General features: G+C 42.7%; 1 protein-coding gene across 6 annotated transcripts; it reads right to left on the bottom strand.

The window, feature by feature from the left end:
* Window positions 1-418: 418 nt before the first annotated feature.
* On the bottom strand, window positions 419-26,016 carry LOC123763993 (hematopoietic prostaglandin D synthase). Of its 6 annotated transcripts, none has more exons than XM_045751411.2 (5): window positions 25,920-26,016; window positions 12,063-12,202; window positions 8,876-9,068; window positions 8,144-8,264; window positions 419-1,346 (listed from the first exon to the last, which is right to left on the bottom strand). In XM_045751411.2, exons 2-5 carry the CDS (start codon window positions 12,193-12,195, stop codon window positions 1,158-1,160), a joined length of 636 nt encoding a protein of 211 aa, XP_045607367.1. In that variant the 5' UTR covers window positions 12,196-12,202; window positions 25,920-26,016; the 3' UTR covers window positions 419-1,157. The 6 variants fall into 6 exon arrangements, with proteins under 6 accessions (XP_045607367.1, XP_069186234.1, XP_069186235.1 ...); XM_069330133.1 differs by having other exon boundaries at window positions 12,063-12,253; window positions 25,920-26,006; XM_069330134.1 differs by having other exon boundaries at window positions 12,063-12,250; window positions 25,920-26,006.
* Window positions 26,017-27,978: the final 1,962 nt, after the last annotated feature.

The raw sequence follows: 27,978 nt of genomic DNA, 5'->3' as shown, positions 1-27,978 counted from the left end.
CTGTAAATAGATTGTATATATACATAAATTAGCATGGTACATGGCAAATATGTGCAACATATGTGTATACAAGTGTCATGCACGTAGCACAGTGTCCTCGGACAGTACGGATGTTTTACTGCCATAATATAGTGTATGTGTTCATTATACATAGGATTAGCACGTAAAAACAAAAAAACAAATAAAATGTATCTGGAACTGTGCGCAAAAAATTAACAAAAATATATTCGCGGCAACTGGCGCGCCCCACCCCGGGCACCCTACTGGCCCCGGGAGTGTACGTCACAGGCGAACGGAGAATGATGACGTCACACGCCAACTTAAGGACCCCATAGCAGCCAAAGGACGTACAAGTTCGAATTTCTTTTTACATACCCATACTGAGGGAAGGGTTTTTGATACTAAAAAAACGAAAGAATTTTTCAAGAAAATTTATTTCCTGCGCACTGGGGGGGGTTATCATATTTATAGGCCGCTCAGTTAAAGGGTTAAACATGCGACATGAAATAAAGTAAGGTAATTATCAGGTGAAAGTGCTAATTCATTACGATTATATAGCACTTGTGAGGAATAAAGATAAGGATTTGGAAAAAACAGAAGGAAGGAATGTTGCCTAACCACTTGAATGACCGGGATTGAACGCTGACCTGCAAATTTCACATGTAAGCCATTATTGAATGCCACCGAGGTCCTTTCAGTATCATTGTAACTATATAGCTAGCCAGAGCTTGTCGACAAGGGATGTCGACTTGGTAGCATGTCTGAGCGGTGTTATACTCAAATTGAATGTCTGTTGAGACATAACCAATCACAGGCAAGTAGGCCTCTGACGTCATGCCAGACACAGTCACCAGCCGTGCTCCCAGCAGCCTCAGTTCTCCTGACAGACCCAGAGTAGGTGGACCTCGGCTGGCCAGATATACACCTTGTTGTCTCGGTCAATAAATATACAGAAGTGCCTACTGTGTCTACATTCAACCCCGCAAGGCAACGAATATGTTACACTGTCCAGTTATATTAAATTATACAGTAAAGACATAGAATTTACTGAAAATTATAAAGTATACAATAAAAAAAATTATTGCAGTTGAATTTGTTGTGAAAATCAATTTATGTAAATTAATATCTGTATAAAACTGTGTACGAGTTGTAGCAGACTAAACAAGTCCTTGAGGCTCCTCAAACTTGTGCCAGTTAGGCCTTTTCTCTATCCATGCCTTAATAGATGGCAGGGCCTTGACACGATCCATGAGTTCTTTAGACTTGGGAAAACTATCCAGAAGCCCTGGCAGATAATCCTTGTACAAATCCAGGTATGCTGCCACGAACACATCCACCCATGTCATCTGTAAATAACCATATATGTATAATGTCTATCTAAATATACATACTGCTTTAGAAGGTGATAGATATTTAATTAAATAAGAAAATATACCCAATGCATTCTAATGTAAGTATCATCATCAACGCTTGCTAAGCTTAATGTTTAACCACTGGGCTGCTCGGCTTCCAAATACAGCATCCACCCTGTGTGCAGGAAATAAATTCTCTGGAAAAAACCAGTGTTGAATGTAATGAAACGCCATTTTCTGGGCGAGACCCGGAGGCTCTCCGGAGCTATCCAGGCTGATATGCTAATGTCAGACTTTAGCATCAGTCATATGTATGGAGTTCTGTGGGCCTACCGGGGACCATGGCCAGAACCTGGCCCCCTCAGAGAGGCAAGGGGAGCAATGGCCTATAGAAGCCCCCGTGTGGTTGGAAGCATTCTATGTCTGCCATCGACCGGGTCAGGCACCCAGAAAGATAAGTATCCCAAAACAAACCTCTATTCTGGTGAAAATATTGCTACCATAAGCCGAACAAGTGGATAGAACTCCCCCTAAACGAAACAAGTAAACGATCATGACGTCACACATCGCCACGCCGCTGTCTACGCAGCTCCCCCCCTCTCCTCGGGAGGGGGAAGGGGGTGCCCTAGACCCCACACACCGGATATCCACCCTTAGTTCTTAGGCTGGATGTCAAAACACACGATAAACCGCCAACCGGAGGGAGGGAGGGATGCCGAGGGAGCCTCCGGGTCTCACCCAGAGAATGGTGTTTCATTACATTCAACGCTGGTTTTCTGGGGGAGCCCCTTCGGCTCCCTGGAGCTAATTACTCAGAGGAAAAACATAGGGACTTACCTGGGAGGCGGTCGCTGCTCACTCTTCAACTCAAAATCTAGACAACTAGCTGCAACCGCTGACCCAAAGCGACACAGGCCCGACTAGGCCCAGGAACATTCACGAGATAACGAGCAGCCAGGATCCTGTTTGATCGCCAAAATCCCCCCGCCCGAATGTCAGCCCAGGACATATTGCCAAAGACAGCGGCAAGAGCCGCAAACTTGTGAACGTCATGGGCACGGGGATAGAGTGCAGGCTGGCTAGCCTTAATAATCCTACGGACGACCTTGGAGATCTGTACCCGCAAACAGGGAAGAAGGGAAACCGAATCAATCCAAAGCGCGTTCACGAACACAGAAGCTCACATAATGTATAGGTTGTGTGAGGTCTATGTTCTCCTATTCCACATTCCATAACATGGCATTTATTAACATTAAATTCCATTTGCCAAGTGGTGCTCCATATACTTATTTTGTCCAGGTCATCTTGAAGGGCATGACAATCTTTTAAGTTTCTTATCCTTCCTATTATCTTAGCATCATCAGCAAACATGTTCATATAATTCTGTATACCAACTGGTAGATCATTTATGTAGACAATAAACATCACTAGTGCAAGAACTGAACCCTGTGGTACTCCACTTGTGACATTTCTCCAGTCTGATACATTGCCTCTGATCACTGCCCTCATTTTTCTATCGGTCAGAAAATTTTTCATCCATGTTAGAAGCTTACCTGTCACCCCTCCAATATTTTCCAGTTTCCAGAACAACCTCTTATGTGGAACTCTGTCGGTGTAGTGGTGAGAATGGTTTGGAGGATGAGGGGATGATGGAGTGGGGAGGACGAGGGGACGGGGGAGGGGGGAATGGTGGGAGGACTGGGGGACAGGGAAAGGTTGCTGTGGCTCAGCAATGCACATGCGTTGCTGAGCCACAGCAACGCGTGGCCGGGTACAGCTAATTCTTGATATTTATCTAAACATGTGTAACTAGTACTATCAGCACTAAAGTACTTTGGTGCTGGTAGTGTTAAAGTGCTTAATTGTAAGCACTTCAATTTTGTAGTACCAGTGATTAAACTTGTTGTGCATACTTTATGTTGCTCTAAAAACCAACCTTGGCATTATATTTCTATTGCAAATTTGTAATCCAGTCAGAGACTTAACCCTTCAACTGCACAGCACAACTTGGGTTATTTTTAGGTGCAGCATAAGATTTAAGACTCCCACGGGTATATGGTGGGCTCACATCCTCTTCTTCAGGGTGAAGAAGAAAAAAAATATCGTCTGCATCCCAACATCCCTGCATCATGTTAGGGGGCCTGACGGCTGAGTGGATGGTGCTCGGGATTCGTAGTCCTAATGTTCCAAGTTTGATCCCTGGCAGAGGTGGAAACAAATTGGGTAAGGTTTCTTTCACCCTGATGCTTCTGTTCACCTAGCAGTAAATAGGGTCCTGGGAGTTAAGACATCTGCTACGGGCTGCTTCCTGGGGATGTGTAACAAAAAGGAGGGCTGGTCGAGGACCGGGCCGAGGGAAAGCTAAGCCCCGAAATCATCTCAAGATAAACCTCAAGAAGATCCCTCCTGGTTGTGAGAGCCTTGGCACTCAGAGAGCAACCAAGGATATCACATTCAGCAGAAGCTCACAGTACTACTGTGCAGCTATGGACCATAGCACCACTTGAAATGAATAAAATGAGTAACAGCACTTATTTTGTGATCATAGTGTCATAGATGATATTGATTGTGATACAAACTATGTACAAGGTTTCAGATATCAATAAATCAATGCTAGTTATGATGTTCACAGCATGAGGCAGACTTTCGGCCATTGTTTCGTGCATCTACGTCTCATGAAATGAACTCGTGCTCCTTACAATATAACCTTGTGGAAGTGGATTTATATTCAGGATTTAGTGACAGAAATGTAGTGATGATATTAGCAGTTCTCTGGTTAGTCTTAGTGATGTGCATTGTATATTAGAGGCATTTTCTTTCTTCAGATGGTGATGTCTGCTGGCATCATCTGCTCGTATTATGTGGCTCTATGTTGTGCTTTGATTCCATCCACCGCACCCACCAGAACTGCTTATTGGTTCGTTACGGTGTTTAAATATGTTGAGAGAGTGTGAGTGAGTGAGTTATTACATTATATACACAACATATGTAATGTTGTGTATATAATGTAATAAGAGCAAAAACTGTATGTTATATTGTTCAAAGAATATAATATTTGAATTTGAATTAGTAACATAAATATCTGTGTGTACCAATATTTTACAAGTTTTGTGATACAAATATTATTGACATCCTAATGCATCATTACACTTCAAAAAACCATGGTAAAATCATTTAAAATACGCAGAAAATACTATACTATATTCATGCATGCTGAGACAGTATCATGCAAGCAATGCATGACTTGGCTGAACCCCGATAACCATTATATAAGATTATTACACTCACAAGAAACACTTAGTGATTCGTAATGGTGCATGAAAATGTAGATAGTTATACTGTACTAGATATAAAGTGTATATGCAGTGTAAGAACTGCAGAAACATTGTGTTTTATGGTTCTAAGAATATAATATACATGTCACTAATATGTGCACCATATTTTTAAGCATAGCATTTAAGTATTTTTTAGCATAGCATTCCATACATTTAATTATATAAATTTGTAAAATTACACACTAGTCAATAGTTTTATCCTAGCTGCTGCGAGAGACGGATGTGCGTCAGGAGCGTTCCTGGAGGTTAACTTGTGCTAACCACTATAGCGAACCAGTATTTGTGCTTATCAAGCAAATGGAGCGAACTTCTACTATGTGTACAGAGTCTGAGTGAGGATGACATACAATACAACCATTTCAGGTAGTAATGAAAAAGTGGCAGACTATAAACACATGGGTAAGAAGTGAAAGCATGAGTAGTTGGGATGAGAAATGACTGAAAAATTGCAATGATTTATGACAGACAAGACCAAGATCTTTAATTACTCTCCAGTCTCAAAACAGAAGTCTCACCCGACAGACGCAACAGGACTGCACACAGCAAGATGGGCAGTATACTGGAAGGAAGTGGCTGTTATTTCCCTTGACATGTTAACTAACTTTTCAACAGAATCTAGAGTGGACCGTTCAATTGGCCAAGGAATTTGATGAATATGAACCATTATTTAAGGAGGGTGTTCACCGGCCCTACATAACGGTTGGGACAGAAGAGGCAGTGGAACATATATCGTCTGACGGATTTAAGAAAGAATATTGTTTTGGTTTCTCCTGAAGTGGGAATAATTTACACTAAAGTATTTTAAGTATCTGACATACCAGTACTCGGATCCTGAATTTCTTCATCTCAACAATGAAAGTATTGTGTGGGCTAAGAGGAACATTATATATGGTGAAAAACAAAGCCAGATTAAAGGTCTTGTTAAAGGGTGAAAGACTTTTGTACAAGGACTTGTATATAGGAAAGTGTCAAAATATATTGAGGAGCCTACATTATACATGAAGTATTCTCGTTGAGAACACATGGCTTGGAAATGCCAGTTTGACCCCAGATGTTGGTAATGGGGTAAAATGCATGCATGACTCGTGACAGTGTAGTCAGGATTGACAAAGGAGAATTTTGTTTTGCCCTCTTACTGCAATTGTTGAGGCATTCACAATGCTGGTTCCTCTCTATGTCCCATGAAGCCCCTTGTGAGAGATTCCAAGCCGGCACCGGTAAGTAGGGGTAAATGAATTCTCCCAGGAAGGCAAGATCTGACAGCAGGAACAAGGAAAAAACAGTGGTGAGACAATGATAGCCTCTGTGACCAATGTTTGGGTGAAAGGAATGGCAATTAAGGCTAGCCTAGTGGCAGTAGAAAATGAATCTGAAAAAGTGTACCCCCATGGTGAAGGGCAGCGTTGTGAACTCTGCAGTTGGTACACGGATCTTGGAATACCTCAAAGTTGGACAAGAGAATTGAAGCTCTAGAAAAATTAGCTATGACAAACCGATGGGGTGTAGTGGGGAGTGAAGTGAGGAATGAAATGGAGGGGGAAGAAACTAAGAAAGAGGATGGAGTATCATGGATGGAAGAGTTAATGGAAAATTAACTATCTTGAGGTTATCATGAGATGACTTTGGGGCTTAGCGTCCCTGTGGCCATGTTCTCGACCAGGCCTCCTTTTTGTTACACACCCCCAGGAAGCAGCCTGCAGTAGCTGTCTAACATCCAGGTACCTATTTACTGCTAGGTGAACAGGATGTCAGGGTGAAAGAAACTGTCCATTTGTTTCCACCTCCACCGGGTAAGAGCAAGGTGAAAAAGTAAGAACAAGAAGCAAATATATATATAACATTAGAGATCTCTCTTAACCTTTCTAACAAACATGATCTAACATAAGCTTACCCCTTTTTTTTCTTTTTATTTCTCCTCTTATTCTTACGTTCCATTTTCCATCACCTTATTATTACACCCATCCCATCCATACCCCATTTTGCTTCTTGTTCTTACCTTTTTGCCTTGCTTTTACCTCCTAGGAATTACCTCTTCTCACTTGCTTCTCACCTCACTCTTGCCTTTCTTATGCCTGTGCCTCACTCATTCCCAACCTACTAGAACATTTCCTAGTCCTACCAAATAGTGGCTTCTCCCAATAGGCCACCCAGCCTCCACACTGGGGACTTACGGACCAACCAGCACCCTCACAGTCCCTTACATCATGTGCAGGCATTATTCCTAGTCTTATTCGACTAGTGGAGAGGCTTGCAGGACCAGACAACGATTTGTCAAGGAACTCAATGCGCTGTACCTAGCCAACGGCCGGGAGCCTATCATCGCCCCAGATGCAAGTCTCACTGCCTCTACTACCACTCCGGACACTACCACCAGGATAACCACTTGGTCCATCTCAACACAGACTCCAGAACCACCCAAGACCCAGGTGGCACAAACATGGGTATTTTCCCTCTCCAGCTCCCAACATTCATACCATCACCATCTCAGCAGACATGCTGTATACAAATACTAACAGCACCACCAACGCTCCTGAAATAGCTTCTACCACTAATCCACAACACCAGAGCCTACCTTGGGCTGCGAGACGAAAGACAAAACCACCCACTATGGATGTTATGGACTCCTCAGCCGAGGAAATCTTCGTAGAAGCTCTACCGCCACATCACAAATACGACACTCACTCAGTACAAGACCTCCTCATGGAGGCCACCTCCAACGACAGCATGGCCATATCAACTCGCAGCCAGTCTCAGCCAAAGAAAAAATGAAAGACCTAAAGGTCTACACTAACCTACTAGCTCCATAACTGGTACAGCCAGCCCCCATCCCCAAATCTCCAGTATCAGCTATTGATACAGATAATCGCTCCAAGGAGCCTCCACTTACGGGCTCACCATAGCCTGTGCTGCGTGGAACTTTTTGTTCTAAGTAGCTGAATCTAAAACAACAACAACAATCCCTCGCCCCCATCACAATCGACTTGATAATGGTCCAGGACGGACCGAAATGTTCCCATCGCCTCATCTTCTGGTGTGTGGTTTTGTCATCATTTGCAAAGATTGTCTTCTCATTGGGGCAAAGGTCATTGAGGGGTCTTGGGGTGTGAATTGTGTCCTGGGTGGATTGGCCTTTGGTCTGGTAGTGACAGAGGAGACCTTGCTCAGAAAAACTGTGCTGCCTGGGTTAAAAATAAAGTTGTATTTATTACACTGGACCTCAGTCTGTTTTGCTTTCTTATTGAGATTCTTTTCCATTACAGTGTTCCTAAATGTATCAAACATACATTGAGACATGTCATCTTGCTTTTGATTTCCATTGCTGTAGACTGAGGTTTCCCTATGCCAATGGCAGACCCCTCTGTAGAATGTAACTTGCAACAGCTTTGTAATGTGTTGCGATAAGTTGCTCTTCCTTTCCTTCATTTTCTTTTCTACCCTGTCCCTCTCCATAACTACCTTACAGGAGCGAATCCAGCCTTGGTCGGTGATGCGGGCCTCCAGTATCTGCACGAGTTCTGGCAGGCGGGTCTTCACTTTTTCCCACATGAACTGTTGCTGCACCTTGTCCTGACGCATCCTAGAATTACATTTATTTAGTTGTAATTTAAATTGCATTTGGAAGTATGGGGTCAAAACTATGTACAGTACTGCATACTCTTATACATATGATGTCAGACCTGTATATACTTACTTGATTTTTGACAAGTATACACCTGGTTAGCTCCAATGTAAGTATACACTTACAATGTAAGTATACAAGTAGCTCCATTGTAAATGTAAGTATACATTTTCCACCTGGTTAGCTCCAACCCTAAAGTTCTGCACCAGGCCCTTGTGAATCATATGAATGCCTTCTGGGAACTAGAAGGATTGCATCTTGGGGGGGATGGCCACAGCTTTAACGAGCCTGGTCTGAGGACTGGTTGTATTTTCTATTCTTTATTTACCTTGTGGATTGTCTGTTTTGGTTTGCCTACCTTTTGAGTGGCCTTTCCTTGGCTAGGGTGATCTAGTATTACCTGCTTTTTGTACCTCTATAGAGGGGGCCAGGTTTTGACCTTTAAACCCCCAGTAGGCTTACAATGACTCGTTAGGGTCTGGTGTGAACTGAATTGGTGGAACAATCCACAAAGGGCCAACTTTGGAGCCTCCCTGAAAATATAAAGAATTGAGTATTGACTTACTAACCTAGCAAAGAAAGTGAAAGCAACATGAGCAGATGCATCGTGGAAGGCCTCGACAACCTCCTGCTGGAGTGCTGCTTTCCAGATGTCAGTGGAGGCCAGGTGATGCTTCTCCCCCAGGTAACGACAGATGGTGGTGGTCTGGTGCAGTTGCTGTCCTTCACACACAAGGACGGGAACACGGCCCCACTCGAACTCTGACACCAAGAGAGGGGACTATTTACACACAGAAAGATCCAGCTTGGTCTCTTGAAATGAAAGTACTTACAGTATCTATGTGGTCAGTAGTACAAATATGCCGTCATGGATCACCAGAAAGCAGACTTTTGTATTCTTAAATTTGAACAAACGGGAAAAGTTTTTTATATTTACGTTGCTAGTAAAACCTAGGCTAACCATCTTGGTCTTCATACACACTACTTGATGCTTAATATAAAATATACATGTGCTATACCAGACCTAGAAATATTTAATTTTAGTTTTAGTTTTCTGGATGTTATTTAAAAATAGTACAAAAAGTGGTGTTCCGGGCCTCCATTACAACATTTTGCTACTTTTGCCTACATGGTTACACAAAGTAATATTTCAGGAGGCTTGGTTAGAAAGATCTTAAGTTGAGACAAGGAAAAAATTTGAGTAGTGTGTGTGTTATTTTATATATATATATATATATATATATATATATATATATATATATATATATATATATATATATATATATATATATATAATGTCGTACCTAGTAGCCAGAACTCACTTTTTGGCCTACTATTCAAGGCCCGATTTGCCTAATAAGCCAAGTTTTCCTGAATTAATATATTTTTTCTAATTTTTTTCTGATGAAATGATAAAGCTACCCATTTCATTATGTATGAGGTCAATTTTTTTTATTGTAGTTAAAATTAACGTAGATATATGACCGAACCTAACCAACCCTACCTAACCTAACCTAACCTATCTTCATAGGTTAGGTTGGGTTAGGTTGCCGAAAAAGGTAAGTTAGGTTAGGTTAGGTAGGTTAGGTAGTCGAAAAAACATTAATTCATGAAAACTTGGCTTATTAGGCAAATCGGGCCTTGCATAGTAGGCTGAGAAGTGCGTTCTGGCTATTAGGTACGACATATATATATATATATATATATATATATATATATATATATATATAGTACCTAGTAGCCAGAATGCACTTCTCTGCCTACTATGCAAGGCCCGATTTGCCTAATAAGCCAAGTTTTCATGAATTAATTGTTTTTCGACTACCTAACCTAACCTAACTTTTTCGGCTACCTAACCTAAATTATAAAGATAGGTTAGGTAGGGTTGGTCAGGTTCGGTCATATAACTACGTTAATTTTGTCTCCAATAAAAAAAAATTGACCTCATACATAATGAAATGGGTAGCTTTATCATTTCATAAGAACAAAATTAGAGAATATATATTCAGGAAAACTTGGCTTATTAGGCAAATCGGGCCTTGCATAGTAGGCCGAGAAGTGCGTTCTGGCGGCTACTAGGTACGACATATATATATATATATATATATATATATATATATATATATATATATATATATATATATATAATATATATATACACAGTATATATATGTATATATATATCACCTCACCCAAATGCGAGTATATAAGATAAAAGCTGTGTAAATTATAGCATAGTAAAACTCTTTAGTGTTTGCAGGTTATAGTTGTGTGTGTGTAAACTAAAGTCTTTGAAAATGTAATAAGTTATTACGAAATGTGTTCAAGTATCGCGTCAGACTAAAAATAAAAATGAATTTTGGAGAATTGATTTTTCAATTACCATCGACAGTGAAAAGAAACATAAGAAATATTGAGAAAATTCGTGTTTTCGAACGTCATCATCACATTAGACAAATGTGTATCAATGATCCTACCCCAATCGCCCCTTACTTGTTCTACCAAAAATGGATCTAAGTTATATAAGCCACTGCTAATGTTCAAATTACATTCTTTTGTAATCTGTATTAAAGCAGATTCAATTATGTTCCTGTTTTAAGTGCTTTCACAATTCGTTATTGAATAAGACATTTCCCAATCAATTTGGTGAGTATTTTCTGACAACTAAACAAAGCATTAGACAATTGGCCGTGTCTTACAGAGTATTTATGTTTCGAATTTCTACATTTTAAATCTCTAGATGTTTGTCCAACATAGAACCTCTTAGTCTTTACAAGGTATTTTATAAATGACACAATTATCACTACAAGGTCTGTTTCTAACTAATAGTTTACCAACAATATTGTCGTAGTTAAACAATACATTTATATCAAAACGTTTCAAGGCCTTCACCATATTTTCAAACCCAGAGAAATATGATAAACATAACACATTCTTTGGGCGAATTTGTGTTATGTTTACCATATTTCTCTGGGTTTGAAAATCGGCACCATCACCACTAGAACTCGTCACCATCACCACTAGAACTCATCACCACTAGAACTCGTCACCATCACCACTAGAACTCGTCACAATCACCACTAGAACCCATCACCATCACCCCTAGAACTCATCACCTTCACCACTAGAACCCATCACCATCACCACTAGAACCCATCACCATCACTAGCACCCATCACCATCACTAGAACTTGTCACTATCACTAGCACCACAGGTGCCAGCTAATATCACCAATCACCCTCCACCACATCTAGAACAATAACAATCATTGACACCAATATAACCGGTCAGTGTTATCATGACCTCCACATAGTGACTACCACCATCATCAACAGAACCATTCACTATTAATACCACCACCACTACAAGAAGTCAATATTACCAACAGTCCCTGGTACTCTCTCATTACTACTCATACTCCGCCCAAGTAAAACAGAAACAAGCAACACTTAGTGGGCCAGCCAGAGGCTTACGGCCCGCGCAGTGGGCCAGCCAGAGGCTTACGGCCCGCGCACCCTGCAAAAAATAATAATAAAAAATCAAAATAAAGATACTATCACCATCACAAATACATCACTATCATCACTAGTATCAATCACCATCGCCAGTGTCAGTAATAAAAGTTACTATCACCACTAATACCAGTCACTATCACCACTACTACCAGTCACTATCACCATCACTGGTACCTGTCACTATTACCATCACTGGTACTAGTGACTATCACCATCACCTCTAGAACCAGTGACCCTTACCATGCTTCCTGCCTATCCAGTTTTCTAACAAGTCTATCCTCTCCTCTGTGAAGGGGACGTCGAGGGCCCTCAAGATCCACCTCACGGGTTCCCCTCGAGCCCGAAGGTCAAGGTAGGCCAGGTGGTAGGTCATCCTCGTCCTGCTGGAGGGTAGGGAGTAGTTAGCAGGGTGGTAGGTGCTTCTGGACCTACTGACGGAGGGGCAAGTTATTGGTAAGGTGGTAGGTCAGTCACCTGCTGGTGGGGAGGGGTGAGTACAGTGTGTCACTACTGGCTATATGTGTACATCAGTGTGTTTGTGTAGTCTGTGTATGTGTAGTTATCGTGTATAAGTAGCCAGTGTGTATATATATATATATATATATGTAACCAGTGCGTGTATATTGCCAGAGTGTATGCGAGTGTATATATGTAGTCAGAATATATGTATACATAGTCAGAATGTATGTTAATATATACTGCAGCCGGTTTTCATTTACAGTAGACATATTTAATTGAATATTCAGTGTTGATTATTTCCTGTTTAAGGCTTCTATCCCTCTGACTAGTGCTCTTGCATCCTTGTTTAATTGGAAGAGAATTTCTCCAAATATCATGTGTGTTTGAGGTTGACTAAACGAATAAAAATTAACTGTAGAATGTGTTACAATTATTATAAATTTACACAACGTTTCGAACCAACAAGGTTCATTCTCAAGTGAGGAGACAAGGTTGGTTGATGAAAGTTAAGTCACTCAAGAGGTGACGCCGGCATGAATAGCTCGTAAAGGAGACAGGAGTAATTGTTGTTTTAGATTTAGTTACTTTGAAATGAATGTGAAAAAATAAATAAATGTCCATGTAGCACGGACTATAGTGAGCCCGTAATTGAGTTCGGTTATTCGCGATAACCTCGTTACTGTGATAGGATGTTGTTGTTGGTTTAGATTCAGCTTCTGGGAACAAAAGTTCCACGTAGCACGGGCTATGGTGAGCCCGTAGTGGACTTACCTGGCACAGGAGCGAGGCTGTAACTGGGGGAAGGGGTGACATAAGTTATTGTTGTTTTACATTTAGCTATTCAGAACGAAATGTCCATGTAGCACGGGCTATAGTGAGCCCGTGACAGTTGTGCTAGCTTCAGGGGCTCAAGAGGCTCCTCTTAAGTACTTTCGTGTCATTGTTCAGGCAAGTTGTGTCTGCCAGCTGGTCGAGCGCATGATTACTGAGCGTCTCTTGTAGTTCCTGGAACATTGATACCTCTTCCCCGCCCAATTTGGGGTTCGCTTGTTGCCTCATGATCGATATCTTTTTTTCAGTTTCTCGCATACCTCATTATTATTGTCTATGAGCCCCCCCCCCTTATCTCCTTAATTTGGGTGTACGGTCTTGCATTGATATTTTTTTTCCCCTTCCTCCTTATATGACTTTTGCAGCAAAGCAATTTTCAAACTGCCTCTCAGCTTAATTCTCTCCTGTCTTGGTTGTATTTATTTATAGTTCACTTTAGTTGCTGTGTATTGTCCTCTGTTCCTAGTTCTCATTTACAACATTTCTATTGTCTCATTTGCTGTCTTCCATTCCATCTATCTTTCTCGTGCTCGTGTAGTCCCCTTGTCTGTAATCTCTCTTCTTCTTCACCGGGTTTCTTGGTGTAGCCAACTGCTCCAGCGCCACTGTGTATTCAAGCAGCTGGCCAATATTGTGTGTGTAATCACCTAGTTGTGCTCTCAATTAGATGAATACCCTGACATCGCCTCTCAACTGTCAATCAATCAACTGTTACTAACTACTAATTTTTTTTTTTTTGACACACATCCCCAGGAAGCAGCCCGTAACAGCTGTCTAACTCCAAGGTACCTATTTACTGCCAGGTAACAGAGGCATCAGGGGGAAAAAAAAACTGCCCATCTGTTTCCGCCGGCGGCCTGGATCGAACCCGGAGCCCTGGGATAACGAGTCCCAATCGCTGTCCATTCAGCCACGGTCCCTAGATACACGGTGTGTGTATTCACTTAGTTGTATTCACCTAGTTGTGCTTGCGGGGGTTGAGCTTTGACTCTTTGGTCCCGCCTCTCAACTGGTGTACAGATTCCTGAGCCTACTGGGCTCTATCATTTCTACATTTAAAACTGTGTATGGAGTCAGTCTCCACCACATCACTGCCTAATGCATTCCATCTGTTAACTACTCTGACACTGAAAAAGTTCTTTCTAACGTCCCTGTGGCTCATTTGGGTACTCAGTTTCCACCTGTGTCCCCTTGTTCGCGTACCACCAGTGTTGAATAGTTTATCCCTGTCTACCCTGTCAATTCCCCTGAGGATTTTGTAGGTAGTGATCATGTCTCCCCCTTACTCTTCTGTCTTCCAGTGTCGTAAGGTGCATTTCCCGCAGCCTTTCCTCGCAACTCATGCCTCTTAGTTCTGGGACTAGTCTAGTGGCATACCTCTGAACTTTTTCCAGCTTCGTCTTGTGCTTGACTAGGTACGGGCTCCATGCTGGGGCCGCATACTCCAGGATTGGTCTTACATATGCGGTATACAAGATTCTGAATGATTCCTTACACAGGTTTCTGAAGGCTGTTCTGATGTTAGCCAGCCTCGCATATGCCGCAGACGTAATTCTTTTTATGTGGGCTTCAGGAGACAGGTTTGGTATGATATCAACTCCTAGATTTTTCTCTCTGTCCGTTTCATTAAATACTTCATCTCCTATTCTGTATCCTGTGTCTGGCCTCCTGTTTCCACTGCCTAGTTTCATTACTATGGATTTACTCGGGTTGAACTTTAGTAGCCATTTGTTGGACCATTCACTCAGTCTGTCTAGGTCATCTTGTAGCCTCCTACTATCATCCTCTGTTTTAATCCTCCTCATAATTTTTGTATCATCAGCAAACATTGAGAGAAACGAGTTTATACCCTCTGGGAGATCATTTACATATATCAGAAACAGTATAGGTCCAAGGACTGACCCCTACGGGACTCCACTTGTAACGTCTCACCAATCTGAGACCTCACCCCTCACAGTGACTCGTTGTCTTCTGTTGCTTAAGTACTCCCTTATCCAGTGGAGTGCCTTCCCTTTCACTCCAGCCTGCATCTCCAGCTTTTTCACTAGCCTCTTGTGTGGTACTGTATCAAAGGCTTTTTGGCAATCCAAAAATATGCAGTCTGCCCATCCCTCTCTTTCTTGCCTGATTTTTGTTGCCTGGTCGTAGAATTCAATTAACTCTGTGAGGCAGGACTTGCCATCCCTGAACCCATGTTGATGCTGTGTTAGAAAGTTCTTTCGCTCCAGATGCTCCACTAGCTTTCTTTGCACAATCTTCTCCATCAGCTTGCATGGTATGCAGGTTAGGGACACTGGCCTGTAGTTCAGTGCCTCCTGACTATCCCCTTTCGTGTATATCGGGATTACATTAGCTGCCTTCCAAATTTCTGGCAGTTCCCCTGTTGCCAGTGATTTGTTATACGCTATGGAGAGTTGCAGGCAGTGCTTCTGCTCCTTTTTTAGTATCCAAGGGGAGATTCCATCTGGGCCTATAGCCTTTGTCACATTCAACTGTACTAAAAACTGCCTTACTTCCGCACTGGTAATCTCAAACTCTTCCAGTGGTTCCTGGTTAACAACTCCCTCTCTTATCTCTGGAATATCTCCTTGCTTTAAGGTGAAGACCTCCTGGAATTTCTTATTCAGTTCCTCACACACTTCCTTGTCGTTTGTAGTGAATCCTTCTGCCCCCTATCCTTAATTTCATTACCTATTCCTTTACTGCTGTTTTTCTCCTGATGTGGCTGTGCAGCAATTTAGATTGAGTCTTTGCCTTGCTTGCGATGTCATTTTCGTATTGTCTTTCTGCCACTCTTCTCATCCTGACATATTCATTCCTGGCACTCTGGTATCTTTCTCTGCTCTCCAGTGTCCTGTTATTCCTATAGTTTCTCCGTGCCCTTTTAGTTTGCTGCTTAGCTAGCCTACATCTCTGATTAAACCATGGGTTTCTCATCTTCATTTCATTGTTTTCTTTTTGGACTGGGACAAACTTGTTTGGTGCGTCCTTGCACTTCTGCGTGATGTAATCCATCATGTCTTTGGCCGTCTTTTCCCTGAGCTTTGTTTCCCATGTTATATCTGTTAGAAATTTTCTTATCTCCTCATAGTTTCCCTTTTGGAATGCCAGCCTTTTGTTTTCAGTGCCCCTCCTTGAGTTCAATAACCCTTCTTCAACCAGATACTCAAACACCAGTACACTGTGGTCGCTCATTCCTACTGGGGCCTCAAAGCCGATTTCCCTTATGTCGGAGTCGTTCAGAGTGAAGACTAGGTCGAGTCTCACTGGTCCATCATTGCCTCTCATCCTTGTGAGTTCCCTGACATGTTGGCTTAGAAAGTTCTTGTCGCCACCTCCATTAACTTGGCTCTCCATGTATCCTCTCCTCCATGCGGTTCCTTGTTCTCCCAGTCTATCCTTCCGTGATTGAAGTCAGCCATGATGAGCAGATGGGATCTATTTGTACAGGCAGCAGAGACTGTTTTCACCTAGTTGTGTTTTGCGGGGGTTGAACTTTTCTCTTTTGGCCCGCCTCTCAACTGTCAATCAACTGTTTACTAACTTCTTTTTTTTTCCCACACCACACACACACCAGGAAGCAGCCCTTGACAGCTGACTAACTCCCAGGTACCTATTTACTGCTAGGTAACAGGGGCATTCAGGGTAAAAAATAAACTTTGCCCATTTGTTTCTGCCTGGTGCGGGAATCGAACCCACGCCACAGAATTACGAGCCTGCGCGCTATCCACCAGGCTACCAGGCCCCATAATTACCTAAGTGTAATTACCTAAGTGTAGTTACAGGATGAGAGCTACGCTCGTGGTGTCCCGTCTTCCCAGCACTCTTTGTCATATAACGCTTTGAAACCTCTGACGGTCTTGGCCTCCACCATCACCTCCTTCGTGTGTGTGTGTGTGTGTGTGTGTGTACTCACCTAATTGTACTCACCTAATTGTGCTTGCGGGGGTTGAGCTCTGGCTCTTTGGTCCCGCCTCTCAACCGTCAATCAACTGGTGTACAGATTCCTGAGCCTATTGGGCTCTATCATATCTACATTTGAAACTGTGTATGGAGTCAGCCTCCACCACATCACTTCCTAATGCATTCCATTTGCTAACTACTCTGACACTGAAAAAGTTCTTTCTAACGTCTCTGTGGCTCATTTGGGTACTCAGCTTCCACCTGTGTCCCCTTGTTCGCGTCCCACCAGTGTTGAAAAGTTCATCCTTGTTTACCCGGTCGATTCCCCTGAGGATTTTGTAGGTTGTGATCATGTCCCCCCTTACTCTTCTGTCTTCCAGTGTCGTGAGGTGCATTTCCCGCAGCCTTTCCTCATAACTCATGCCTCTTAGTTCTGGGACTAGTCTAGTAGCATACCTTTGGACTTTTTCCAGCTTCGTCTTGTGCTTGACAAGGTACGGGCTCCATGCTGGGGCCGCATACTCCAGGATTGGTCTTACATATGTGGTGTACAAGATTCTGAATGATTCCTTACACAGGTTCCTGAACGTCGTTCTGATGTTAGCCAGCCTCGCATATGCCGCAGACGTTATTCTCTTTATGTGGGCTTCAGGAGACAGGTTTGGTGTGATATCAACTCCTAGATCTTTCTCTCTGTCTGTTTCATTAAGTACTTCATCTCCTATTCTGTATCCTGTGCCTGGCCTCCTGTTTCCACTGCCTAGTTTCATTACTTTGCATTTACTCGGGTTGAACTTCAACAGCCATTTGTTGGACCATTCACTCAGTCTATCCAGGTCATCTTGTAGCCTCCTACTATCATCCTCTGTTTCAATCCTCCTCATAATTTTTGCATCGTCGGCAAACATTGAGAGGAACGAATCTATACCCTCTGGGAGATCATTTACATATACCAGAAACAGTATAGGTCCAAGGACTGACCCCTGCGGGACTCCACTTGTGACGTCTCGCCAATCTGAGACCTCACCCCTCACACAGACTCGTTGTCTCCTGTTGCTTAGGTATTCCTCTATCCACCGGAGTACCTTCCCTCTCACTCCAGCCTGCATCTCCAACTTTCGCACTAGCCTCTTGTGTGGCACTGTATCAAAGGCTTTCTGACAATCCAAAAATATGCAGTCTGCCCACCCTTCTCTTTCTTGCCTTATTTTTGTTGCCTGGTCGTAGAATTCAAGTAACCCTGTGAGGCAGGACCTGCCATCCCTGAACCCATGTTGATGCTGTGTTACAAAGTTCCTTCGCTCCAGATGCTCCACTAGTTTTTTTCGCACAATCTTCTCCATCAGCTTGCATGGTATGCAGGTTAGGGACACTGGCCTGTAGTTCAGTGCCTCCTGTCTATCCCCTTTCTTGTATATCGGGACTACGTTAGCTGCTTTCCAAATATCTGGCAGTTCCCCTGTTGCCAGTGATTTGTTATACACTATGGAGAGTGGTAGGCTCAGTTCTCTTGCTCCTTCCTTTAGAACCCAAGGGGAGATTCCATCTGGGCCTATAGCCTTCGTCACGTCCAACTCTAGTAAACACTTCCTTACTTCCCCACTGGTAATCTCAAACTCTTCCAGTGGTTCCTGGTTAGCTATTCCCTCACTTACCTCTGGAATTTCTCCTTGTTCCAAGGTGAAGACCTCCTGTGTGTGTGTGTGTGTGTGTGTGTGTGTGTGTGTGTGTGTGAGCGCGTGCGTGCGTGCGTGCGTGCGTGCGTGCGGGAAGCTGTTATCACTTGCGACACTCCCGGAAAAACAAACACATGCTTCCATGCGGGGTTCACTCTCCGCTCACTAGATTTTTCTCTTTGATCTCTTGTCACATTTCTTTATCTCTTTCCACCTTATACTCCTCATTATCATCATCGCCATCATCATCACTATCATTATCGTCGACTTCATCATCAACGTTATCTTCATCATCAGCATCACCGTTATCATCATTATCAGTATCATCATTATGAGCATCGTCATCCTCCCATACTAATCATGCTTCCTCAAATTTTCACTCATATTATCCCATTGTTTACCAAACATTCACATTACAAGTAGCATCAGTGCCTGAAGCTGCCACTTGGGGTCTACAGCATTGAGGAGGAGCGTCCCCTGGCAGGTACCTCACCATGCCATGATTACCTTGTCATGATTTCGGGGGCTTGGCGTCCCCGCGGCCTTGTCCCCGACCAGACCTTCGACGTATTGTGTACAGCTCTGCGGGGATAATAACAACACTCTTGATCACAGGTCCGAGCTCCTCCCTCGACTGTTGTGTCGTGCAGAGTGTAGCGGGGAGTGTTGTGGAGCAGGTATTATATGCGCCTCAAGACTGCTGGTAATTCATAATCTCGCTAGGCCAACCAGTTTCAGGATGGCAAGATGGCACCTATTTTTCTTTTAGGTAAATCATTAGTGCTAGTACCAGTTCCTATGATACGATACGCCGGTTCTAATTGAGTGGTTTTTGATTAGCTTAATTAATTAAGAACTACTCTAAGAATCCGGCTTTGAAGAAAGTGTCCATAGAACAGAGCCAGATATACCCCAGTTCTTGTGAGCCTCTTGTTGAATCACTTGTGACACTAAAGATTATTGATGTGTGTATTTGTGTGGGTGATTAAATATGTATGTGTATATATGTATACGAATATATATGTGTATGTATATATGTATACGTATATATATGTGTATGTATATATGTATACGTATATATATGTGTATGTATGTATGAGTATATGTACATGAATATATAACATTAATAATTTTGTAACTAGCGTCAAAAGATTGTTATTTGCTTAGCTAAACGAACTATAGGGTTTAATTCCTGAACCGATTATGTGCCTCTGTAATCCTTTACACCACCGCTCACGGGATGGGTATGGGGTGCATAATAAAGAAAGAAATTGAAAAGAAATTGAACTCTTGTGGCTTTGTCAGTGAGAGGTGGTTGTGTACCCGGCCAGCGACGCCGGCCAGCAGCAACCCTGATCTTTATCTCAGTCAGTGACAGTCACTCTCTGTTGACACATAGGTCACAGGTTCAACAAGAGCTCACTTGCAGACTTTATGGCATAATTTTGTTGGTAACACATTAACAAACATTTTAAAGATAAGCAAATTTGTGTGAGTTATAGGGACATTTTTTCTGATCTGGTGATGGGTGAGGTTTCGGAGCTGAACAGGTGAATATCGATATAACGATTCTGTGAAAAATTAAGTACATATGCTCTATAACATCAGACGGTGTGATGGGTGGTAATCCTTAGCAACAGACGGTGTGATGGGTGGTAATCCTTAGCAACAGACGGTGTGATGGGTGGTAATCCTTAGCAACAGACGGTGTGATGGGTGGTAATCCTTAGCAACAGACGGTGTGATGGGTGGTAATCCTTAGCAACAGACGGTGTGATGGGTGGTAATCCTTAGCAACAGACGGTGTGATGGGTGGTAATCCTTAGCAACAGACGGTGTGATGGGTGGTAATCCTTAGCAACAGACGGTGTGATGGGTGGTAATCCTTAGCAACAGACGGTGTGATGGGTGGTAATCATCTACTGTTTCCTGGGAAGGCTACAGTAGATGTTACTGCTGAGAGCACTACGAGTATTGTGAGGGCTGGCCGGTGGTGAGCGGCTTATATATGCAGCCAGGCCTAGAGTAGATGGCGCTGATGTGCAGGTAACTATCGCCGTCAGTCTTAAATAAGCTGTTTAGCTGGTCAACCGGCGAGTGGCACTGGGCCCCAGACAGCAGGTGTCCAGGTGTCTCAGGTACTAGAAGATGGGGGGGGGGGGTCTTGTCTAGACACAGGCTTCTGAGCACGTATTGTTGACGTAGTTTATATTGATGAATAGGCGGTAAAGGAATAGGCAGAGTCTACTGCCAAAGCTGGAGATTACCGTAACAACTGCGTGCTGTGCTCGCATTTAAATCGTCGGTCCTTACTATGTGGCTGCTATCGCAGGGTAGGATACTGATTGACAGTAGTTATGAGGGTGTCCAGCTGTGAACATTTTTCATTGATGGCTTCACGGTCGTTACTGCAAGATTCAGGGAAAACTCTTCTAAGGTCCTTGGTTGCTTCACATTTCAGGAGATAGTGAAGTAGTGGCTTTTCTGTGATTGTTTGGCAGAAGATGCATTTCCTCTCTAGGTTCACCAATCTCCCAGTTGCATCTGTAACCTAGACGTAGTCTATATAACCGAACTGCTATTTCCCTTTGTGGATATTTAACCTGTCTAACTTGGTTGCCTGAAGATACCACATTGCAGAGGGCGAACCTTCTGCTACTCTCTGGTGTAGATGGGCTTTGTTGAGGTGTGAGAGGTTTTTGGTGATGGTGTTTTCATGTACTCTAGGCTGGGTTGGATTCTTTTGTGGATCACTGGATGACGAGTTGCCAATTTAGCAGTATCATCGGCTTTCTCATTTAATGAAATTCCAACATGGGATGGGATACAGTTTAGGGAGATGTTGAGTCCTTAGCTACTGCTCTTAGATACAAAATGGTGGTAATTATTTCAACGTTATCTTTCCACAGTTTTTGTTTCATAACATTTGAGGTGCAGCTTTTGAGTCTGAGTGTATGATTGCATTTTGAGTGTTTTGTGCAATCACAAAATGCCAATGTCTGTTTTATGGCAAACAGCTCAGTTTGGATTTATGGTACTGGTCCTCCCAGTCTCCAATATGCCTGTTCGCTGTCCGTGCAAAGGCACAGGCACTCTCATATTTTGTGTCCACTGATCCTTCTATAAAGATGTGGGTGGCTCCTGCTACTGCAATGTTGCACATTTGTTTTTCAAATATGTGCCACAGGATTGTTTTATCATAGGCAGCCTTGTTCAACGGAAGACCTTCAGTTACTATTTAGAAGGTAGGCTCCTTCCACGGTGGGGAAGAAATGTAGTTTGGGTGTCATCATCTCTGTCAAGAATCATGCTTTTTAATTGTAGTCTGTATAGGACTTTCCCTGCTCTTGCAGCCCAAGAGTTACCATTGTTTTGGTCAGGTCTTACCACCAAGGTCTGTCATACTGAGACTGGATCAGGGGAAGCAATTATCTTACTGCTTTACATAGCTTTTCTTTGAGATATTCTTTCTTGAAGAGTGGGCAAACCCGGAGAGCTGAGGTTCAAGCCTGGTCCACATTGGGGCTCCCAGTGCAGCTCTCATAGCATTGTTTTGGACTTCAAGCTTTTTCCACTGTTGGTGTGATAGACTTGTGAGTGCAGGTGCGGCATAATCGATCACTGATCTGAATGCCTGTACATAGTATGTGTGAAGGACTTGTAGATTGCTTCCTTCAAAGAGGGAGGTTAGCGACCTGAGGATTGCCGTCCGGGCCGCAGTTCGCTCTCTCAAGGCTTCAGCCTTAACATTTATGTGTCTAGGATTTCTCCTAGATACTGATAAGTGTCCACCCATTCAATTGGTTGACCCTGTACTGTGAGTTGGCTGGGAGGCTTCACTATTTTGATGGGCATGGCTTTTGTCTTGGTGGTGTTGAGTTTGATACCAATCTGCTTTGCCTCTTCACTGATGCAGGCGCATCAGTGGGTGCGCTGCATCCCTTCCTTTTATGATGATGACAAAGTCGTCCGCGTAGTTTAGCAGCCTGCAGTGATGTGGGAGTTTCAACCTCATTATTCTTTCCATTAAACAGTTGAAGAGAAGGGGGCTGAGAATGCCTCCTTGCGGTGTACCATTTTCATGTGTTTTATATTCATAGACTGGGCCATGAAGTTTCACTCTTGCTTCTCTGTCTATGAGAGTTTTTGGTCCAGGAGAGCAGGTTGTCTTTGACCTATTTGTCGATGAGGCAGCAAAGAATAGCTGGGGCGCTAGCCAGTTCAAAGGCTTTCTCGAGGTCCAGGAATATCAGCATTCCTGGTCTGTCATTCAAGTGGGCTAACAGAGTGGTAATACATTCCACTGTGCCAAACCCCTTTATTTATAGGACTATATATATCATGGTGCAGTTTAGGCATTTTCCACTCCAGTCTGTTGAGTGCCATTCTGTCAGCCGTCTTGGCTGCACAGCTTTGGAGAGAGATGGGTCTGGGATTAGCTGGATTTTTGGGTTTTGGGATCGGCACTATATCTGCTCTATTCCAAGCTGTAGGTCTAGTTTGAGAAGTCCAGGTTAAATTAATTACGAAACAATTACGTAATTGTTTACGTAGTAAACGAAACAATTCAGCGATCTCACTTCTACTTGGGATTGCCCGAAACGCTCTGCGTACTAGTGGCTTTAGGTATTGTATGTACTACCTCTATCTTTAAATCAGAATGTTTGTACTGTAACTCTGCAACTATGTATGTACTTTTCCTAAATAAATTATTATTACTATTATTATTATTACGTTACCCGGTAATTTGTTCCATAAATCATTAACCGGTTCCTAACCAGTAATTAACCAGGTCTTTTATGACTTTAAAATTCTCCAGTTTGTATCCATTGTTTTGAGTTCTCTTGTTGATATACTTAAAATATTGTATTCCATGTTGTTGTTGTTCTCGATTTAGCTACTCGGAACGAAATGTCCATGTAGCACGGGCTATGGTGAGCCCGTAATTGAGTACCATTGTATTCCATTTGTTCTACCCTTATCTCTGATTACATTCTTGAGTCATGTCACTCCTTACTCTTCTTCTAACCAGAGAATGTAAATTAAGTTTGTTTGTTAATCTTTCTTCATAAGGGAAGTTTATAATTATTGGGATTAACTTTTATCAACCTTCTCTGAACACGTTCATGATAATGTATCTCCATCCTCTAGCGCGGTGCCTAAAATTAAACTGCATTATCTAAATGAGTGGTAAGTGTAAGATAAAGCTGCAGTGTGAACACACCTCAGCTGTCATCCACAGCAGCACCCCGACGCTTCATAATACAAGGTGTACTCTTTATGTGTTAATTGTCATATTCATTAATTACAAACACATTCACTCTCTACCTGCACACTGCTTCCAATATCTTTATTTTATATATTTTTACACTGAATGGAACCACATGTGTCCTTGTTCCTTATCACGTCCCGCGTGTTGTTCACTCTCATTCTCCACTTCCTCACACTCGCTCCACACTTCCTCACACACTCGCTCCCCACTTCCTCACACACTCGCTCCCCACTTCCTCACACTCTCGCTCCCCACTTCCTCACACTCTCGCTCCCCACTTCCTCACACACTCGCTCCGCACTTCCTCACACTCTCGCTCCCCACTTCCTCACACTCTCGCTCCCCACTTCCTCACACACTCGCTCCCCACTTCCTCACACTCTCGCTCCCCACTTCCTCACACACTCGCTCCCCACTTCCTCACACTCTTGCTCCCCACTTCCTCACACACTCGCTCCCCACTTCCTCACACTCTCGCTCCACACTTCCTCACACACTCGCTCCCCACTTCCTCACACACTCGCTCCCCACTTCCTCACACTCTCGCTCCACACTTCCTCACACACTCGCTCCCCACTTCCTCACACACTCGCTCCCCACTTCCTCACACTCTCGCTCCACACTTCCTCACACACTCGCTCCCCACTTCCTCACACTCTCGCTCCCCACTTCCTCACACTCTCGCTCCACACTTCCTCACACACTCGCTCCCCACTTCCTCACACACTCGCTCCCCACTTCCTCACACTCTCGCTCCCCACTTCCTCACACTCGCTCCTCACTTCCTCACACACTCGCTCCCCACTTCCTCACACACTCGCTCCCCACTTCCTCACACTCTCGCTCCACACTTCCTCACACACTCACTCCCCACTTCCTCACACTCTCGCTCCCCACTTCCTCACACTAAGTCTGCCTAATCTCTTGTCCTGCCTCTCATCCTACACTAAGATATACTGGAATACTTTCTCTTTTTTAGTCCACAATCATCCATTCGTCTCAACATGGCCGAATGATCTGAGTTATGGTGTCATCCTCGGGGGGGGGGGGGTAGCCACTCTCCATATTCCTTTCTCCAGCTCCTCACCAAACACCACGATTCTGATTCCTTTATACAAAGTTCTGATCACTTGATCTGATTGTTGACGCCACTGGCTGCTAGTTTATTGTGCACCCCATCCTCATCCGGTGAGCGGTAGTTTATTGTGCACCCCATACTCATCCTGTGAGCGGTAGTTTATTGTGCACCCCATCCTCATCCTGTGAGCAGTAGTTTATTGTGATAAACATTAGTGATACCGACAACGTTTTTCACTGTTATCTAGCGAGGGAAGTCCCCGCAGGCTGTCGTACTGACGGAGTGCGGAGGTGAGGTGGCGCCACACAGCTCCCGGGAACATTAATATTAAACCCGCCACTCATTACACCGTTAACTCTCACACTCTGCTTCTTGCAAACCAATTTCCTCGCCAGACCCCCCCCCCCCATGGTGCTGTGTCCCACGGCCGCCGTGTAAACTGTGGCCAGCGCTCGCTGCAAGTTCTTACTAAGTTTACAAATGTTGCGACGCCCCGTCCGTCTGACATTGTGGTCGACATTCCGAGCGGCGATGATCTTACCATTTGGTATATTCTAAATAAATACTGAATTAGACTTTAAAGTCAAAGTTACAGCATTTATAGTTTTGTTTGGTTTAGCGTATTCTAAGCTAGTTTACCTTAGTGAAAAAATTGTATCTTTATGCGTATACAAAAAATCTATGTGCTTGCCGAATGTGCTCAGCTCCTGAGCCCCGCCTTTCACCGACCTATGTTACAATGACATTTTCTCATTGTAATGACAAAACACTTGTTTGACACTTGCTTTTTTGTTATACCTGCTCTTGATAATATCCCTTAAACTTTAATTCAGATTTTCTTAAAAAAAAAAAAAAAATGTGAAATGGCAAACACTCACGTAGCAGGTGAAACGTGGGAGTAGCTGCGACACAAATATGAGAGGGACGAGAAGGTGAGAGGTGGTGATGGTGAGAGTGACCGGCGGCTACTGAGTACTGGAGCATCAGGCCCAGTCCAGCCGGCCCGGCTCGCTCCCCCCCCCCCCACGCCTACCATGTTATCTCCCGCGCTTTCCCCCCAGTTTCCCTTGTTTTTCTATCCTCCTCTTGTCGCAGATTTACTCCTACGCTTAAGTGGCTTAACTCTTTATCTCTCTGCATGGGAGGTAATGTACAGGCCAACAAGGAAGCCTGTTTTTAAGTTTTTTTTAAGTTTTTAAAATGCTGAAACGCTACGCATGTCTTTACAAGAATGTAAAATCATCAATGATATCTACTCTCATAAACCCAATGTACCTTATTGTGTATATACTTATATATATATATATATATATATATATATATATATATATATATATATATATATATATATATATATATATATATATATATATATATATATATATATATATATATATATATATATATACATATATAATTATATTTTGGTAGCAGTCTTTCTTGTAAACATATGTTGTTAAATATGACCGAAAAAGTAAGATTAATAATTCTAACACGAATTTTCTCAATATTTCTTATGTTTCTTTTTACTGTTGATGGTAATTGAAAAATCAATTCTCCAAAATTCATTTTAATTTCTAGTCTGACGCGACACTTGAACGTGTTTCGTAATAACTTATTACATTTTCAAAGAGTTTAGTTTACACACACACAACTGTAACCTGCGAACACTAAACAGTTTTACTATGGTAATATTTAAACAGCTTTTGTCTTATATACTCGCATTTTGGTGAGGTGATATGTTACAACAGTTTTGGATGAGGTGAACAAACTTTCAACACAAGACAGAACACGGTTCAATGGGTATAGATGAAAGGGAAGAATGGAAGTAACTGCAAAGGGCCTATTGGCTCATATTTCCTCTTGATGCTTCTATATTGGTACGGTGTCTTGAAGTGGGTAGAATATAGTTGTGCATTAATTGGCTGTTGATTGCTGGTGTTGACTTCTTGATGTGTAGTGCCTCGCAGATGTCAAGCCGCCTGCTATCGCTATATCTATCGATGATTTCTGTGTTGTTTGTTAAGACTTCTCTGGTGATGGTCTGGTTATGGGAAGAGATTATATGTTCCGTAATGGAGCCCTGTTGCTTATGCATAGTTAATCGCCTGGAAAGAGATGTTGTTGTCTTGCCTATATACTGAATTCTTTAAGGCTTACAGTCCCCAAGTGGGCATTTGAAGGCATAGACGACGTTGGTCTCTTTTAAAGCGTTCTGCTTTGTCTGGAGAGTTTCTCATGAGTAGGCTGGCCGTTTTTCTGGTTTTATAGTAAATCGTCAGTTGTATCCTCTGATTTTTGTCTGTAGGGATAACGTTTCTATTAACAATATCTTTCAGGACCCTTTCCTCCGTTTTATGAGCTGTGGAAAAGAAGTTCCTGTAAAATAGTCTAATAGGGGGTATAGGTGTTGTGTTAGTTGTCTCTTCAGAGGTTGCATGGCGTTTCAAATGCCCTCTTGGGGACTGTAAGCCCCCCAAAAAAAACAGTATATAGGCAAGACAACAACATCTCTTTCTAGGCGTTTAACGATGCATTGTGGTTTATGCATTGCAGAGCCAAAGCAACCTTCCACTTTCTCCTAGTCCTCCCCACCATCCCACACTCCCTCGTCCGATGAATTCCCAAATGATCTGATGTTCCCATCAGAAAATTGGGAACATCAAATGATCTGATGTTCCAATCACTGAAATATAAGAAAAACAGTTAAAAAACGGAATGAAAAAAATGAAAAAATAAAAAAATTAACTATACTCATGAAATAAACGGTATGGTAAACAACACAGCTCAATTCCAATGCAATGTCACACAAAATAATTAAATGAAAAAGAAAATAAATGGAAAATTATTCAAATTCAATTTATCAAAGAAATCAGAAACATTGAAATGAAATCGTAATATATTTACTATAGCGTTTTTTGTTCGTGCACGCAAGAG

This window comes from Procambarus clarkii, chromosome 23, assembly GCF_040958095.1.
Source record: "Procambarus clarkii isolate CNS0578487 chromosome 23, FALCON_Pclarkii_2.0, whole genome shotgun sequence".
NCBI lineage: Eukaryota > Metazoa > Arthropoda > Malacostraca > Decapoda > Cambaridae > Procambarus > Procambarus clarkii.
Note: the sequence above shows the minus strand (reverse complement) of the source record. Positions and strands in the feature narration are given on the sequence as shown.

Bases quoted from the DNA above. Each gene is read 5' to 3' on its own strand.
- LOC123763993 (XM_045751409.2), bottom strand. The intron at 9,069-12,062 runs GTAAGGGTCACT...TCTTGGTGTCAG, and splicing joins CTGGATAGGCAGGAAGCATG to AGTTCGAGTGGGGCCGTGTT. The intron at 1,347-8,143 runs GTAGTTATGGAG...GGTTATTTACAG, and splicing joins GCTGGATTCGCTCCTGTAAG to ATGACATGGGTGGATGTGTT.